General features: G+C 61.4%; 2 protein-coding genes across 2 annotated transcripts in view; one reads left to right on the forward strand and one right to left on the reverse strand.

Moving 5' to 3' along the window:
* Positions 1–3,317, reverse strand: part of PI4KA (phosphatidylinositol 4-kinase alpha) — a 57,692-nt gene extending 54,375 nt beyond the window's left edge. Inside the window, 1 exon segment of the mRNA XM_018044380.1 lies at positions 3,174–3,317. Coding sequence (XP_017899869.1) covers positions 3,174–3,317 — 144 coding nt within the window.
* A 244-nt stretch (positions 3,318–3,561) lies between these two features.
* Positions 3,562–15,239, forward strand: SNAP29 (synaptosome associated protein 29). The gene is made up of 5 exons (XM_018044403.1): positions 3,562–3,966; positions 8,471–8,667; positions 9,654–9,739; positions 11,181–11,279; positions 12,387–15,239. Exons 1-5 carry the CDS (start codon positions 3,730–3,732, stop codon positions 12,542–12,544), a joined length of 777 nt encoding a protein of 258 aa, XP_017899892.1. The 5' UTR covers positions 3,562–3,729; the 3' UTR covers positions 12,545–15,239.
* Positions 15,240–17,077: the final 1,838 nt, after the last annotated feature.

The raw sequence follows: 17,077 nt of genomic DNA on the forward strand, positions 1-17,077 counted from the left end.
CTCCCCTCACCCCGGGCGCGGGGTATGCTAGTTCAGCACAGGCCAGGCGAGAGGAGGCAGGAACGGGTCCCCAGATGTCCAGGGCACAGAGGCATGTGGCACAGGGTGCAGGTGGCGGGAGGCGGAGGCTCAGCAACCTTCTCGAGACAGGCAGGCGCCGGGAACGCGGAGCACAAAGATGGGCGGGCACGTGGAAACCAGAGATGGATGTCCATAGACAGGACTTGCTCTCTTCTCCGCTCCTCTCCTCTCCTCTCCCAGAGGCGGAGGGCTGCGGCCTGAGTGGGCCTCACAGGGGCCCTTGGAGGTGGGCTGCAACCTCAGGCTGGGACTGCACTCCCAGAAGCAGCCTAGCAGGAAAAGGCCGAAGCTCAGACAAGAATCTGAGAAGAGAGGCCGAGAGCCCTGGAGCCTGGTCACAAGACCCAGGACACAGGAGCACCCAGGGGACACAGAGCAAAGCTGACTTGTTGCTGGTCACCTGAGCAACCAAGTTAGGAGTTTCTCATTTGCCTGGCCTGACGATCAATACACGTTTTCTGGAAGAAAGAGCAAACTAAGGAATTACGTACAAGCAAAACGCGCTGTCTTGTGACAAGCCTGGCTTCACAGCCTGGGTGTGGGTGGGTGAACGGAGTGCGCCACCCCCTTCCCCCGTGGCATGCCGAGGGACAAAGACAGGGCACCTTGATGTCGTGTCCCTAACACGGCCCAGGGCTGCAAAAAGCACGGCCGGCTGCCTGGGCGCCCGTGTCTGAGCCAAGGCGGCAAGCCCAGCTCAGAAAACAGCCTTCCTTGGGCTGAAGCTATCTGCACCAGGGCCCACTCAGGCCTCTGCCCTCCTCAGAAGAAAGGAGGAGAGAGAAGCGAAGATAAAGAAACAGGAGGGGAGGGTTTCAACACTGACCTCTCCCCGTAAGTCTCCACTTTCTTACCCCAGGTGGGTACTCGGAAACTCTACTCTTAAGAATCTCGAGAAGCCTTCCCTCAGGAATGCGAAGGGCTTCTCGTCCACCGTTTTGAGTAGGGGAGTGGACCGAGCAAACACACCGTATAGGGCTGAAGAGGAACAGTGTACCGGGGTGTAACCAAGCCTCAGGCAGGTGTAAGAGAGCAGGAGAAATCCACACATACGCACTGGAATCAGCCACCGGACCTTCCTCCCTCAAAAGAAGTAGGAAAACGGCCGCACGCACTCAGGTGCCCTCACGGGTAAATGTCACACGGGGACAGGGTCTCATCAAGGAAGAGGATAGCCGGAGTCTGGAGAAAGCCACCCAGGGGCTTCCGCCTGGCCCTCCCTCGTCTGAGGGTGCACCCCAAGCACGCTCCCCTCACAGCAGCAAGCAGCGCCATAACACAGCAGCGAGGATCGTGCCAAGGTTTTCGCTGAGGGCTGGGCACTCAGGCACTGCCTGCCTGGAAACTGGCTGCTCAACAGAAACCACGCTGCTTACGTAGAGTCAGACCAGCGAAGCACCCTTATCAGCTAAGGGGTGGAGGAGCAGTTCAAGTGCAAAGCTCCCCACACCAGCCAAGGGCCAACTTCCTGAGCAGACCCTGCTGAAGACAGCAGCCCTGGGGGCTTGCTGTTAACTCTTTCCTGCAGTGGTCTGTAAATGAGACAGAGCCACTGAAGGCACAGTAAGAGATGGTTAGGGAGCCTGGCGACCCGAAAGCTGCGGTATTTAATTGTAACAGTCTGTAACCGTGACAACAGCGAGCTCAGGGCAAGAGGCAAAGCTGCTGACAACGAGGCTGCAGCCACAGGAGGTCCCTATGGCGGGCGGAGAAGGCTGAAGCAGGAGCGCCGAGCTCAAGGCGCATGCTCCAGCTACCGAGCGGGGAAGCGGGCTGCCCTTGCTGGAGCCCCAGGACACCCTCCTTCAAGACCATCCAATTCGCTGCACCCCCTTCTCCGAGTCCAGTGAGCACACTTCTGAGAGCAGTCTTGGCCCTCCTTCTAGGAAGAGAACGTGCTGACCAGCTGCAGACCTGACTTCATGAGCCAGTGCTGTGGCCCACCAGTCAGGCTCACCGAATGACAGCAGGCAGTGTTCGTTAGGCACCCAGGTCTACACGAGTCATTCTGTGGATCCTCCCAACTCTCTCATCAAGTAGTTTGTATTTTGCAGGAAAAAGCAGAGAAGTAGGCTGCTGAGCTGCCCAGTCACTCTACTGGAGGTGAATGATACAGGATTAAAATCCAGGTGGTCTTATCTCTACAGCCCATATTCTCTCCATTTGATTACACTCCTCTGACTGAGAAGCCAGGCTGGCAGGAGGTTCCCGAGACCCACTCCCTCTGAGTCTGGGAAGCTACGGGACTCAAGGCGGCCCGGGTCACTCTGCCAAAGTGCCTGCAACAGCCTTTCAGCTTCACCCGTCCCCAGAGCCACAAAACCCCCGCAACCGCTCTTCCACTGATAGATAAGGTTCTTTCCACCGGCCAGGAAGCCGGGGGGGCGGGGGGGGGGTCAGGTCATCCCCTTCATCCTCACACCCGGTGGCGAAGGAAAGCGGTCCTTCCCTGCGCACCCGCGTGGGCCAGGCCCCTTCTCCTCGAGCTCATCTAACGCTCGAGAACTTCGGGTCACAGAGGAGGACACCAGAGGCTCCGAGTGCTGAGGTCACCTGACCGAGACAGCCCACGGTGACGGCGCAAGGACCTTCCCTTCGAAAGGGCGCATCTCCGCCACCGTCGCAGGCACCCTCGGGGCGTCGTTTCACGGCTCCCCCGAGACCAGGAACCCGCGGGCTGAGCTCTGCGGCCCAACGCCCTCTTCTCGGCCGCTCTAACGCCCCCTCCAGCCTCACAGACAGGCGCCGCGCAGCCGGCCCGCGGCCCACAGACGCCGCTCCGCAGCCCTTCGCCGCCGAGGGCGACGCGCCGAGAAGCGCCGCGGCCGCGCGCGCGGCATCGCCCCAAGGTCACGGAACCCCGCGGCGAGGCCGCCCGCCGGGCGCCCCGGGCAGCCCCGCGCCTCAGCCCGCCGCGCCCGCGGGCCCCGGACTCCCCCGAGCCCGCCGCCGGCGCCCCGGCCCGCGGCCCCTCGCTCACGCGCCCGCGGCGTCCGCGGCCGCCGGGACCCCCGCGGCCTCCCGCGGACCTCCGCCCCGCCCCGCGCGCCGCGGGCCCTCCTGCTGTCAGCCCGCGCCCGCGGCCCAGCGACCTTCTCCAGAGACGCCGGTCGCTGCACAGCCAGGGAGCGGGCCAGCGACAAGACGGTGTTGAAGTAGAAGCCCCGCGAGGCGCCGCCGCCGCCGCCCGAGCCGCCGCCGCCCGAGCCGCCGCCGCGCGCCGCCGCCGCCATCATCGCGAAGCGGCGCCGCCCGCCGGCTTCCCCGCACTCGGCCCGCGAGCGCCGGGGCGCACGGCGCAGGCGCGGCCGCTTCCGGCTGCCCTGCCACGTGACCTCGCGGCGGCCGACGCCGGCGGGGCGGGGCCTCGGGCGGGCCCACCGCCGCGGGGGGCGCAGGCGCGGGGCGGCCGGCGGCTGCGCGGCGCGCGGTGGGCGTGGGCCCCCGCGCGGGGCACGATGGTCGGCGCCGGGGGCGGGGCCTCCGCCGCCGGGGCGGAAGCAGCTCGCGCGGCGCCTCGGGCGGGCTGACGGCGCTTCTTCGGGCCTCCGGCGCGGGGGCTGCGGCTTCGTCCCCGCGACCCAAGCGCTCGCGTCGCCTCGCCCGCACCAGACTCCTGCCGCCCGTCCCGGGCCGAGCGCCGGCGCCATGTCAGCCTACCCCCGGAGCTACAACCCTTTCGACGAGGACGCGGAGGACGAGGACGCCCGGCCGGCGCCGTGGTCGAACAGCCGCGACCTCGCGGACGGGCCCGGCGCGCCCGCCGGCCGGCAGCAGGCCCTGCGGCAGGAGGTGCTGCGCCGCGCGGAGGCCACGGCAGCCAGCACGGGCAGGTCCCTGTCGCTCCTGTACGAGTCCGAGAGGGTCGGGGTCGCCTCCGCCGAGGTGAGTGCGCGGCCGCCGGGCCGCCGGGCCGGGGCGGGGCGGGGCTCGCCCGATCGGCCGGGCCGGGTCGCGCGCTCTCGCTGACGGCGCGGTCGGCAACAGTCTGTCGGCGACGGTAAGAAGCGCCGTCTTCACGCCCGAAGGGGCGGTTTGCTCCCGGCGGTGTCCGGAGTCTAGTCCGCCGGAGTGTTGCTCTTTGGTCCTCCTTGTCGTCGAGAGGCATGTCCACGCTCTCCGGTTCCGGTGGGTGGAGGTTCCGGACAGCAGAGCCCGGGCTAGGGACGTGGAGGGTCTGCTCCTCCTACACGTTGCCTGGGCAGAAGCCGGGGCCCCGGGGCTTCAGCCCTTCCTCCTGTGCCTATGGCGTCAAGCGTCCGAGGAGGTGGGCCTTTGGGTTTTTTCTGGCACTGAGCGCTCCTCCAGCTCTCCGGAAGGGGCCTTGTCTGCCTGGACGCTGCTGAGTGCCGGAGAGTCCCAGTCGGGTCGAGTCTCCAGGCCCTTGGTTTCCTTGCCCGTCCCAGCCAAGATGTCCTAGCCGTACGGGTGCGGTCTGTGACTCTGCCGCACCAGCTCACCTGTCCTCCTCCTCCGCATCCATAGGTGGTTTCAGAGGTGTTAGGACCTTGGGTGAGAGCTGTTGTTTCTTAGCCACCACAGTTCTCGCCCCAGCCCAGTAATGAAACACTGAGATTGGGCTTTATTCTTAAATGTTCTTAAGAATGGAGTAGTAAGAAAGTTATCACTATGTCAGCTAAAAATAATTAGCCTTAAGCATTTGTAGCTTGTTGTCTTCCTCACCACGTGTCTTCATGATTTTCTCTTTTGGCACACTTCCCTCAGAGCCGGTCGCTTGCAGTTTCTGAGGATTTTGAGGTCCATCCCAGCATTCTCCCGCTGCCACTTCCTGTCGCCGTACCCTTCACTGGCCCATCCTGCCTGTCTTTAGCCTCTCTAAAGGAGTTTACCTAGCGTCTGCTGGATTCCTGTGTTGAAATCTAAGTAAAGGTGTTGACTTATATCTGGGAGGATTCCTTGGGGTCTTAGGGCCCCGGTGGAGGGTCACTTGGCTAAAGGGCCCAGGCCCAAGGATGTCAGCAGAGAACTGTTTGAACAGGCGTCTTGAAGACTGAGAACAGGAGGGGTAGGAGGCCAGAGGGACAGGAAGAAGAACGGCGGAGCAGAGGAGGCCTTGGAGCCTGGCTTCCACGGCTAAGGTGCAGATAGGAGGAGGAGGGACGCTCCCCAGGAAGAGAGGAGGCAAGCTGCACGCTGGAAGGGCTCCCCAGGGAGCTTCCAGGAAAGGTCTGGAGGAGGAGCCTGGGACCTGGCGCAGTCAGAGGGAAGGTCAGGAGCAACACAGGGACTGTGGGGACAAGCCCCATGCTGCCCCCCAGGGTCCTTCTCTCCAACGATGGACTGTGAGAACAGCAACAGAGCGGCTTCTCAGGCCGTGAGGCCTGACCTGGCCAAGCCAGGCGCTGTCCCAGAGGCGCGGCATGACGGGGCCTGGGCAGGTGGCAGTCTCTGTCGCCGTGTCATCACATGCTGACCCTGCCCAGGGCTGAATCAGTCCTCAGGCATCTGCTCTCGGGAGCAAGAACGGTCAGCACCCCCACGCCACCCCACCCCACCCTCTCCAAGTTTTCTAAATCTCTCTCATCACTCTTTTATTTTCCTGGGGGGTGGGGTGAGCTCTGTCCCAGCAGATCGAAGTCACCTGATCCACTAACCTCCCGACTCAGATGGGAACCCACCACGTACCTAGCACCGAGACATGTCACAACAGGACTCAATTTTTAAAGGGCTGAGACTTGACTTTTTTAGGTCAGGAAGGTCATAATTCAGGCCCAGTGTGGCAGCAGCGGGAAAGTCACTCAAGTCACCCCTTCCAAGGGAGAGCTGCCCTTCTCATGAGAAACCTACAGGGGTCACCTCTCAGGGAGGGGGGTCACCTCTCAGGGAGGCAATCGCCCCGGGTCCTGACCCCAGAGGACCGAGGCAAGGTGGGCCAGCCTGAGGAGCACGGTCCAAAACCACAGACCTGTGGGCCACCCGACTCTCTCCTTCGCAGGCACGATTTGTTTCTTCTCTTTTCCTGAGTTTTAATTTCTGTGATGATCGAGTCACAGCCTTCAAAGCAGAGGACACGCAGAAGGCTGCGAAGCCTCCTCACACCCCACCTCCCCCGCCCCCAGCCATGCCTGTCCCTTGTGTGTCCCTGTGAGGGAGTCTGTGTGTGGAGATACACTTATCATCATCTTCCTCTTTTTTGTTTTAACGCTAATTTGAGCAGAAGTGTTCTGTATGTTCTAGGCGGCACGTTGCTTAGCAGGGCGGAGGGCATCTCCCTAGCGCTGTGGGCCGTGCTGCTGTTCCCAGCCTGCCCCCTGCGAGTGGCTGTAGGAGCTCAGTTCCCCAGCAGGGATCAAACCCAGGCCCCGCAGTGGAAGCACAGGGTCCTCACCGCGGAATCGCAGGGAACTCCCGAGGGCTCTGCGCTCTGGGCTGCGCAGTGCTCCCTCTAGTGGGCGGCCTCTGTCTCTGCAGCCAGTCCCTGGACGCCGGGCCTTTGCCTGTTTGTGTCCCACGTGGACGCAGTCTTCGTGAGCCTGTTCACAACCCTGGCCAGGGCGACTGCCTGCCCCGTTCTGGCCACTGACGTTTCGTGGGGCCCAGGCTCTCAGTTCAGGGAGTCCGTCAGCAGGCTTTGGACCAGGGCCTGAGTGGCCAGCATGGCAGCATCGGAGCTGGGCCGCCGAGGGCGTCCCGGCCCGGCCAGCACACCTGCGCACGGCTCCTGCGCGCCCCTTCCCTGGCGGCGTCTCTTCACACCCCACAGTCACCAAAACTCCACTGGGCGTTTGACTCAGAGAGCTGGGCCCAGGAGGACACCTCTCCAGTCTGGGAACAGAGGCCGTCTCGGCCGTCTGTCCTGGGGGCTCCGTGACTTAGAGGATCCCTCGTCCTCTGGCCAGACCCTCCCACTCTCCAGGCGAGGGCGACCCTAACCAGAGGCTCCTCTGCAAGGCAGCCTGGGCTGGTTCTGATGCGGCCAGAGTTCTTCGCACAGGCCTGGCCTGAAGCAGAAGCTGATGGAGAGTGGCAGACGGCTGCTCAGCTGGGTGATCCCCTTGGCTTCTGACTGTGGAGGAGGAGCTGTGTCTTGCTCAGACTCTGCTCCCACACTCGGCCAGCACACTGGCCCTGCATGTAACGGTACTTCCCAGACAGCTGGCGGGTGCGCAGGCCGCCCGGCCTGGGGAGGAGGGGTGCAGGGAAAAGGATGACCTGAGCCGTGTGGCTCTGGAGGAAGTAGCTTTCTCCTGGATTGATTACTTTGGTGATTTTCTTTTAATATGCTATTGATGGCCAAGTTGAAAAGTTGTAGGATTTGGGAGGGACTTCCCTGGCGGTCCCGTGGTTAAGACTCTTCACTTCCACTGCAGGGGGCACGGGCTTGATCCCTGGTGAGGGAGCTAAGATCCCGTGTGCAGCATGGCGCGGCTGAAGGAGAAGTCCCAGGGTCAAGCTTGCTGGCCCCTAGCCGTAAGGAGGCCCGTGTGGCCAGGCCGTCGAAGCTTGCTGGCCCCTAGCCGTAAGGAGGCCCTTGTGTGGCCAGGCCGTCGAAGCTTGCTGGCCCCCTAGCCGTGAGGAGGCCCCTGTGTGGCCAGGCCGTCGTCGTCCCGGCAGGTCGTAACCACACGCCAGCGCCGTGGCGGCTGGCTGCATCTGCTCCTCCCTGGAATGTCCGCTCTTGGCCACCACGGCGTCCAGGGGTACCTTGCTTTGCTGGGCAGGTGACGCACTGGGGAAGCTGAAGGGCTGTCTGCTCTCCAGAGGCCATGTTGGGGGTCCTGAAAACCACCCTCAGGTTTAACATTCCCCTAGAAGGACTCACAGACTCCTCTGAGCTGTTATCCTCGCCACTGTGGTTTGTTACAGCGGAAGGGTGCAGGTCAGCATCACGCAGGGGACAGGCTGGTGGGCAGAGTCCAGGAGAGCCAGCACAGGCTCCCCTGGTGCTCTCCCCGAGGAGCTGTGCGCGGCCAGCACTTCCCGGGGCGACACGCGTCCTCCCTGTGGCTCGGCTGCCCACCCAGCCTCTCCAGAGGTCGCGCCGTGTGGCTCAAGGCCCCACTGTAACCACGTTGCCTGCACAAACTGTCAGGCTGGCCTGAGAACTCAGGGAGGTCAAGTCACTCTTCAGGGTGGTCCAGGGCACAGGGCCAGACAAGGCCTCCCTGGGGAACACGCGGTGTAGACAGCCAGGTCTGCTGAGCTAGCCACCCGCTGCCCCCCCAGCACCCTGCACACAGCAGGGGGCAGCAGCCTGCTGCCTTTGCCCTGGTGGTTCTCGGCCACCTGACCCCTTGCTTCTGCCGGAACAGAGCCCCAAGTCTGTGTGTGTTCCCCGGTATGCTGGCTGAGGGTTTAGGGAGGGCCTGCCTCTACAGGTGGTGGGGGTTACAGGGGGTGCGACGCCAGGCCATCTCGTCCTCCCCAGGAGCTCGTGCGCCAGCGAGGGGCCTTGGAGCGCACGGAGAAGATGGTGGACAAGATGGAGGAGGACCTGAAGACCAGCCAGAAGCACATCAGCTCCATCAAGAGTGTGTTCGGGGGGCTCGTCAATTACTTCAGGTCCAAACCCGCTGAGACCCCGCCTGCGCAGAACGGCACGCTCACCCCCCAGCCCAGTGGCAGGTGAGCAGGTGCCCGGCCGGCCGGTGAGCAGCAGCAGCAGGGGGTTTGGTGTGGGTGGACGGGCGTTCAGACCACCTCTCGTGCCTTAAAGGGCCCCGGGGACCCCGAAAGTCACGGGAGGCGTTTCTCCTGAGACACCTTGAAGCAAGTGCTCTGCACTACTCCTGAGAGTGCGGACGCAGCCGCCGTCCAGTCTGCCTACTGTGCGTGAACTGGGTCCCTGTAAACTCCTGCTCCCGGCAGTTTGAAAGAGAACGGTCACTCTAACCAGTGCCGAAGTGACTTGCTTCCAGAGTTGTTGCTTTAAAAAGCCTTCACGTCACGTTTTCCCATGCCTGACCCAAGCTGCCCATTGGTTATCACCTTAAAGTCACAGATTATCTGCTTCAGGTGTTGGCCAGAGACTTGATAAAATCGCGTGTGCAGGGTGGGCAGGCGTGTAAATGCCAGGTGCTAAAACATAAAAGACCGCGTCTCTGCTGGAACGAGCGCTCTGCTCCTGCGCCAGATGGCTAGCTCTTCCGTCATCAAGCAGCTTCGCCGCGGCACAGAAAACCGACACCCTGCCCCTGCAGCAAAGCGTTCAGGCTGCTCCGCTTCGCCCGCGCCTTCATGGTTCCCGTCAGGACATCCAGGCTGCCTGGCGGCTCAGTGGCAAGTAGTCTCCCTGCGAGTGCAGGGGATGCCAGAGACGCGGGTTCAGTCCCTGCGTCTGGAAGACCCCCTGGAGGAGGAGATGGCAGCCCGCTCCCGCATCCTTGCCTGGAGAATCCCATGGACAGAGGAGCCTGGCGGGCTGTAGTCCACGGGGTCACAAAGGGTCGGACACGACCAAGCGACCAGACACCAGCAGTCAGGCCGCTCGTTGGCGGCTTGGTCAGAGGAGGCATTTGCCGTTCTCCCGTGGGCGCTGCTGGGAAGACTGCCTGCACCATCACAGGTGGTTCTCCTTTCCTCTGAAAGTTTTCTTTTTCTCTTATCCACAGGCTGAAGGAGGCCATCAGCTCCAGTAAAGAGCAGGAGGCGCGGTACCAGGCCAGCCACCCGAACCTCAGGAAGCTCCGGGACTCAGGTTTTCGGGGACGTCTTGGGCTGGGGTGGGGCCGCAGGGCCAAGCGGTTCTCTCGGGGAGCTGGGAGTGGGCATTACTGTGGGGTTCGACCCCTCCCCCCATGGAGGGAGGGATAAGGAAGTGGGAGCCTGTCCCGAGTAGCTCCCAGCTTTTCTGGCAGGGAAGCGCCTTTGCTGAGTAGGCTGTGACCCCAGGATGCCCTCGGCCTAATCTCCAGGCCCCTGGAATATTCTGGGCCATGTGGCAAAAGGGACAGTGTGGTTGCCAAGTGGCTGGCCTCGTTGTGGGCGGAGTTGTCCCAGTTTTCCAATCGGACCCAGTGAAATCATAGAGGTTCTCTGCTCGTGGGAAGGGGGCAGAGGAGAGAGTGCTGGCCCTCAGGACTGGCTCCCCAGGGCTGGATGGGGCCAGGAGTTGCCTCCCCTCGAGGGCCTGCAGGAGCCCCGCCCCACCAACACCTGGGTCTGAGCCCAGGGGGCCCGGCTTTGACATCCACCATCCAGAACCGAGGGTGGCTTGTGGGAGTTTGTCGGGGTGGCTAACGCAGCCCATGAGGCCCAGCCACTGGACAAGGAGTACAGGAGGGAAGGTGAATGACGGGCCCAGAAACGTCCCTTGTCTCGAGAGGAACAGGCCTCCTGGGGGCTTTTATGCACCCCAGAGAGCCAGGCACGTCAGACGTAACCAACCTGCAGGGTCTGGCAGCGAAGGGACCAGAGGGCGTCTAGGAGGTGAGAGTCTTGGAGGAAGGGGTGAATGCTGTGCCCCTGAGCAAAGAGAGACCCCGAGTCTAGCGAGAGCTGGTCCCAGGAGACGGGACTTGAGGGCCCGGGCTTCTCTGCGTGCACTCGGAAACCAGCTTAGAGGAAGCCTCCTGGGGGCAGACACGTGCGCTCGGAAACGGGCTTCGAGGAGGCCTCCTGGGGCAGACACATGCGCTCGGAAACGGGCTTCGAGGAGGCCTCCTGGGGCAGACACGTGCGCTCGGAAACGGGCTTCGAGGAGGCCTCCTGGGGCAGACACGTGCGCTCGGAAACGGGCTTCGAGGAGGCCTCCTGGGGGCAGACACGTGCGCTCGGAAACGGGCTTCGAGGAGGCCTCCTGGGGCGGGCGCGTGTTGTCCGCGTGTCTTCTGTAGTTTGTGCGGGTTTGCCCAGCGACCGCTCCATTGCACATCGCTACCTGCACGAAGCTCTTTGCTGAGCTCGAGGGCCAGGGTCTGGCCAGACCACCCTTACCTGGGGGTCTGTGATCTCGGAAGGGCTGCCCCAAGGAAGCATCGCCTTCCCCCACCTTCCGCATCCCTGCCCGTCTCTCTCAGTGGCCTCGGACCTGAACGCCTTAGGCCTTCCACCGATTGTCCAGGCTAAGATGAGTTTTATGAGGCGACTCTTCAGGGGCTGTCCATTAACCGTCCTCCCGTGCCTCTCTGTCAACCCAGACTCCGTCCCTGGAGGGGCCGGTTCAGCTGTGAGCTCCGAGGCCTACCCGCAGAACCCGCACCTTCGCGCCTGTCACCAGAGGATCGACAGCAACCTCGGTGAGCCCAGAACGCCGCTGCCTCCACGCCCGCCCGCACCGGGCCCTGGGGCCTGCCCCCCACCCACCCCACGCCTGCACGGCTCCCAGCCCCTCACCCCCACTAGGCTCTGCCCACCTGCCTCCGTCCCCACCTCTCATCTGGGCGGTGACAGCAGCAGGGGCGGGGTCTGCCAGCCCCCCTCCACCCGGCCCTGCGCCAGCCTCCTTCGGTTGCCCCGTTGTCTTTAGCTCAGTGACAAGCCTCCCGGAGCACCCCGCTTGTGCTGCCCTCGCTCTTACCTGGTGGAAGAGCAGAGAGCCGCTCTGGGCGTGCCCCCCACTCCCTGTGTGCGTGCAAACTCTCGTGCTTCCGTAGGCACATAGGTACACACACCCGCACACATATCTGCAGGCACACGTGTGCACACACACACACACACAGCCACAAAACCCGAAGGAGGAGCTTTGCCTTCACCCGGACAGTCAGTCGGGCCAGGACTCCGCTCCGTGGCTGGCACAGCCGAGTTGGGGGACCCCAGGCCCTCGCCGGCCCCTCCCTGCTCACGGCCAGTGCTCTCTGCCACGATGCTGACGAAGCCTTTGTGTACTCGAGGCCGATTGTGACCTTACGGACACCTTTCCCCTTAAAGGCAAATTGAGATTGGTTTTCACCACTTCTTATGACAGGAAGCATGTATTACAGAGAGGAGTGGAGCCTGGGGTATGTCTCAGGTGTGGAGCCCGGGGTATGTCTCAGGAGTGGAGCCCGGGGTATGTCTCAGGTGTGCTTCCAGGCGGCAGACCTCCTGTCTGCAACTCAGCATCTGTGCTTGATGCAGCGTCAGGTTAAAGGCAGCTGGAAGCTGTGTGGCCCTGTGTGAATTTCTAGAAGAAACACCATGTCCGTGTACGGACAGTGGGCTCCTGGTGGGGGTCGGGAGGAGGGGCTTTTCCATCGGCCACTTACTGCTGCTTGACTCACCGCTGTGTGTCCTGGAACCAGAGCTGTTGCCCTGGCACCTGGCCATCTCCCAGGAGGACGGGCCGGTGACCGCAGGGGGCATCTGGGGTGCAGGTCCCGAGGCCCTGACTGGGCTCAGGACACGCATACCCTCCTGTCCTGCAGATGAGCTGTCCGTGGGCCTGGGCCGGCTGAAGGACATCGCGCTGGGGATACAGACAGAGATTGACGAGCATGACGACATCCTCGACCGCCTCACGGCCAAGGTGGACAAGCTGGACGCCAGCATCACCAGCACCGAGAGGAGGGTGCGGCAGCTCTGAGGCGGAGGCCGACTCCGGCCCCCCTCGGCAGAGCGATTTCAAAGGCCTTCTTTTAAACTCCGAGAACCTTCACTTACTACTTCAAAATGTGGTTTAACATGTGTTTCCAGATGTTGTAACAGAGTAGGTCTCGCAAGAGTTTGTTTAGAGGACGCGGGCCCCTGTCCCCTCAGGACCCTGACCAGATAGCTGTGGGCCGGGCGGCAGTCAGGCCGGCCAGCGTCTCCATGTGCCGTGTGGCCCCCAGGCCGCCCGCAGCAGAGCGCCAAGGGCCGCGAAACCCCAGTTTGCAGCGCTCCCCCGCCATGAGCCCATCGTGATCCTCTGAGCCCCAGGAGAGGCCAGCAGCAGGTTCGGAGTGGAGGGGGTGGGCGTCCGCGCTGTTGCGTGGACAGACACCACCTTCTCCCCTCCCGGCCCCTGAACTCAGCAGGCATTTGATTTCAGGAGGAGAAGGGGCTTCAGACCTGTCCTGTTCACTGTGACGCCTGGAAACACCCTGGGAGCAGGCGAGCCTGGGCTCAGGAACAGGTGCGACCCTGGCCCCAGGCTGCGTGGCCGGCCGGGCCCGGGAGCGCACACGGGCGCGCCTCACGGAGGTGCTCTGCCGAGCTCTCTGCCCTCGGGTCACCCGGACCGGGCCCCCACGCAGCAGCGCTCACTCGGTGCCGGGGGTTCCCGGCCTGTCCAGGGTGCCCACCCTCTCCCCGCGCTGCCGGCCACACGCCTTGACTCATCTCTTGGCTGTCTGCCCCCCAGTTTTAGGACTGGAATCTGCCCGTGGCAGACCATGCCTGGAAGCATTTGGCTTTTTAAAAGCCTAGAGGTTATTCTAACCACCCTAGCATGTTCTCGCTTTTCATTTTATTAAAGAAGAATCATTTAAAAGCACTAATTAAAATTGATTTCTGAACTTAAATGATTTTCTGTTGGTACCTACAACAGAATAATTGAAGGCAGAAGGTCTCTTTAAACACAGGTTGTTTAAAATGCTTTGAAGACAGTGAAAGAGACTGATTTTGACGAGACAGTACAGGTCAGAAGCTTTAAAATCACCGTGCTGTTCACCGTGAGACCTGGCCTGACACGGCGACCTCACCGCTCAGGCTCACTTGCAGGCAAACAAAGCCCCTTAAAGCACAGGACAGACCTGGAGGTCTGCAGCGAGGCCTCAGCACTGATGGCAGCAGTTCCGACACAAAACTCCCACCCCTGACGCCCGACCTTCCGGAAAACACTGACCACTTCTGCAGGGACCACCTCTGCGGGCAGACACAGCCTTATGTCACGCTGCAGCCGCCTCGTGAGGCCGACCCCGTGTCACTGTATCTCTGGGAACCTCCAGGGCGCGGTGGAAGGTGACCCGATCCACATCTGCCCTCCAGACGTCTTGCTCATTCTCCTGGTAACTGGAAAAGGAAAAATGTTAAACGTCCGCTCAGCCTGCACTGAACCCGTTCAGGGCTCGTATCGTGACTGCAGCACCCGGTGGCAGCCCTGGGTTTTCCTCCCTGACGCCTTCCCCCGCCAGGATTGGGGCAACTTCCCGCTCATCGCTCTCAGGTGTGGGCCCTTGGAGGTGAATCAGCGCACCGTGACCCAAGCTGCTGCAATGGGTCAGTAAACACGCAAAGGCCACTGCCAAACACTCTCAGCCTGCCTCGCATCACGGGGTTCGTGACTGTGCTGACTCAAAGCAGCGTAGCAGCTGACAGTGTGAGGCTGCTCTCCCGCCGGCCCCGGCCTCTTACCCCAAGCTGTGGAGGGAAGGTTGGCCTCACTCTTCTGGAAATGTCCGCCACACACACGCACGCGTGCACACACACAGAGGGTCCATGTGTTTGGTTCTGTTCTTGTTCGAGTTGCTTGTTCTAAGGCCTGAGCCTCGTGCTGGGCAGGCAGCTACTCCCACGCCCACCAAGGGCCAGCCCGCAGAGCCGCTCACACTTCTGGAGGGCAAAGGAGGACCTGAGGGGCCAGCCGGCAGAGCCGCTCACACTCCTGGAGGGCAAAGGAGGACCTGAGGGGCCTCCGGAATCCACAGGTGTCGGGATACACAGTGACTAAGAAGTCACGTCTGCCCTCTGGACGCACGTGTCAGGAGACCCAGGGCTGCTGGGCCGGGGCCGCGGCCTTGCCACGAGGGGTCCGAAAGACAGACCTGGATTTCCACGGTCCATTTGGAAACACACCGTGCCTTCTGAAGAGCAGCTTTCCTGACTCGAGGCTGGCTCCACGTCACACGCGCTCCAGACTTAGAGGCAAGAGTCCCTCCCAGGGCGGCATTCTGATCCTGGGTGGGCTGTAGTGGCCTCTGGGCGTCTTTTCTGCGTCCTGTGGCCCAGGAGACCCGCACTTAGCGTGGACAGCAAGAGGGGAAGCCTGCCTTCATCTCACCTCCTCCAAGTTCTTTTTGTGAATAACGTGATTCTAAGCGTACACTACACCAGTTTAGTAGAAATCTTACAGTTTGCCTCCATGAGCCTTTGCAGAATTGTTGACGTTACCGGTGTTGTTACGCGTTTCCCGCTCTGATGAGTGAAATGTCTCGAGCACAAATGACGAGCGAGCCGTTCAAAGCGCACCCGAGCGGGACTCCTGCTCAGAGTCAGTGGCAGAGCAGCTCCCGGGCCTCATGCCTTCAGCGCAACGAACGACCTTAGTCCTTGAAATAAAATGTGATTGTTTAATCAGACTCTGCTTCCCGTGGTGGGCACTGGGTGGGGGGGTTGATTTCCTGGTGGTCCAGTGGTTAAGGATCTGCCTTCTGGCGCAGGGGACGCAGGTTCCATCCCTGTCGGGGAGCTGAGAGCCATACCGTGTGGCCAAACACAAGGGGAAAAAGAGAAGTTGCTGAGAGTGCATATCTTAGAAAGTTCTCATCAGAAGAAAAAAACGGAGGGTGGAGAGGGGGATAAATTGAGAGAAGGGATTAAAACGAGAAAAAGAATTGACGGACTTCCCTGGTGCTCCGGTAGCTAAGACTCTGCTCCCAATGGAGGGGTCCTGGGATCAAATGATCCCTAGTCAGAGGAGCAGATCCCACAAGCCGCAAATAGAGATGCCGCCTGCTGCAGCTAAGACCAGGTGCAGCCAAATAAGCTGAAAAAACAGACTGGATGAAGCGGGGGTGCTAACCGAATTTGTCGTGGGGACTATCTTACAGCGCGTGCATATATCTAAGCATTGTGCTGTACGCCTGAAACTGAAAGGTTCTGCGTCAACTATGCCTTGGTTTGGAAGCATCAATTCTTCAGCATGCAGGCTTCTTTATGGTCCAACCTTTGAACTGTGGTCTTGAACAAGACTTGAGAGTCCCCTGGACAGCAGGGAGATTGAATCCATCAATCCTGAAGGAAACCAACCCTGAGTATTCATCAGAAGGACTCATGCCGAAGCTGAAGCTCCAGTACTCTGGCCATCTGGGGTGAAGAGCCAACTCATTGGAAAAGCCCCCAATGCTGGGCAAGATTGAAGGCAGGAGAAGGGGGCAGCAGAGGGTGAGCTGGTTGGAAGGCATCGCCAACTCAATGGACATGAATCTGAGCGAACTGGAAGACAGTGAAGGAAGGGGATTCCTGGCATCCTGCAGTCCATGGGGCCGCACAGGAGGAAGTGACTGAGCAACTGAACCTCGGTGCGACTCGGGCAGGGGGAGTAAAATTCTCCCACCACTGAAAGCCCGTCCTCTCCCTGCCGGAAGGAAGGCTATTGGGGAGACCTGGTTAAAATCAGAAGCTTCTCTTTCAGAAGCTCTGTTGTTCTCTAGACTGAGCGCTGCCAGGCAGGGCTGTGTGTTTTCACCTTTGACCCCATGTCGGGTGGCTGCGGCCATGTAGCCATCAGCCATAGGGTGAGGTCAAAAGCTGAAGGCATCTCGACCAAGAAAATCAAAGACGCAAACCCAGTGTCTGGACACCCGGACACCGGGTCTTTGTTGCGGCATGTGGGGTCTAGTTCCCAGACCAGGGGTCGAACCTGGGCCCTCTGCATCAGGAGCAGGAGTCTTAGCCAGTGGCCCACCAGGGAAGTCCCATCCTGGCTCCTGAGCTGCCTGACCGCAGATCTCCTGTCACGGGGAATGACAGGTACCCTTCCTGCTTCGACTGTTTTGAATCGGGGTTTCTAATCCTCGCAGCAGAAAGCTGGCTGAGGAAAGATGGTTTTACTGGGAGTCCGTGGTGAGTAAACCCTCCTGAGATCACTGAGTCACTCTAGGGCTGCAGGAATGGGCGGGTCCGATTGCCTGATCTCAGGAGGGCTGGATCCCAAGCTGAATCATCGCTGCAGTTAATAGACTTTGCTCTAAGAGTGGAGAGGATCCTGGGTGATTCCTGAGTTTAAACAAAAACAATCTTCCACCTTCCCCAGTGGCTCACTGGTAAAGAATCCTCCTGCCAATGCAGGCGGAGAAGGCGGTGGCACCCCACCCCAGTGCTCTTGCCTGGAAAATCCCAGGGACGGAGGAGCCTGGCGGGCTGCAGTCCATGGGATCGCAGAGTCGGACACGACTGAGCGACTTCACTTTCACTT

The sequence above is a fragment of the Capra hircus genome, unplaced genomic scaffold (assembly GCF_001704415.2).
Source record: "Capra hircus breed San Clemente unplaced genomic scaffold, ASM170441v1, whole genome shotgun sequence".
Classification (NCBI taxonomy): Eukaryota; Metazoa; Chordata; class Mammalia; order Artiodactyla; family Bovidae; genus Capra; species Capra hircus.

Coding starts and splice junctions, on each gene's coding strand:
- SNAP29 (XM_018044403.1), top strand. CDS start 3,730: ATGTCAGCCTACCCCCGGAGCTACAACCCTTTCGACGAGGACGCGGAG. Junction 9,740..11,180: donor CAGGAAGCTCCGGGACTCAG/GTTTTCGGGGAC, acceptor CTGTCAACCCAG/ACTCCGTCCCTGGAGGGGCC. Junction 11,280..12,386: donor GAGGATCGACAGCAACCTCG/GTGAGCCCAGAA, acceptor CCTGTCCTGCAG/ATGAGCTGTCCGTGGGCCTG.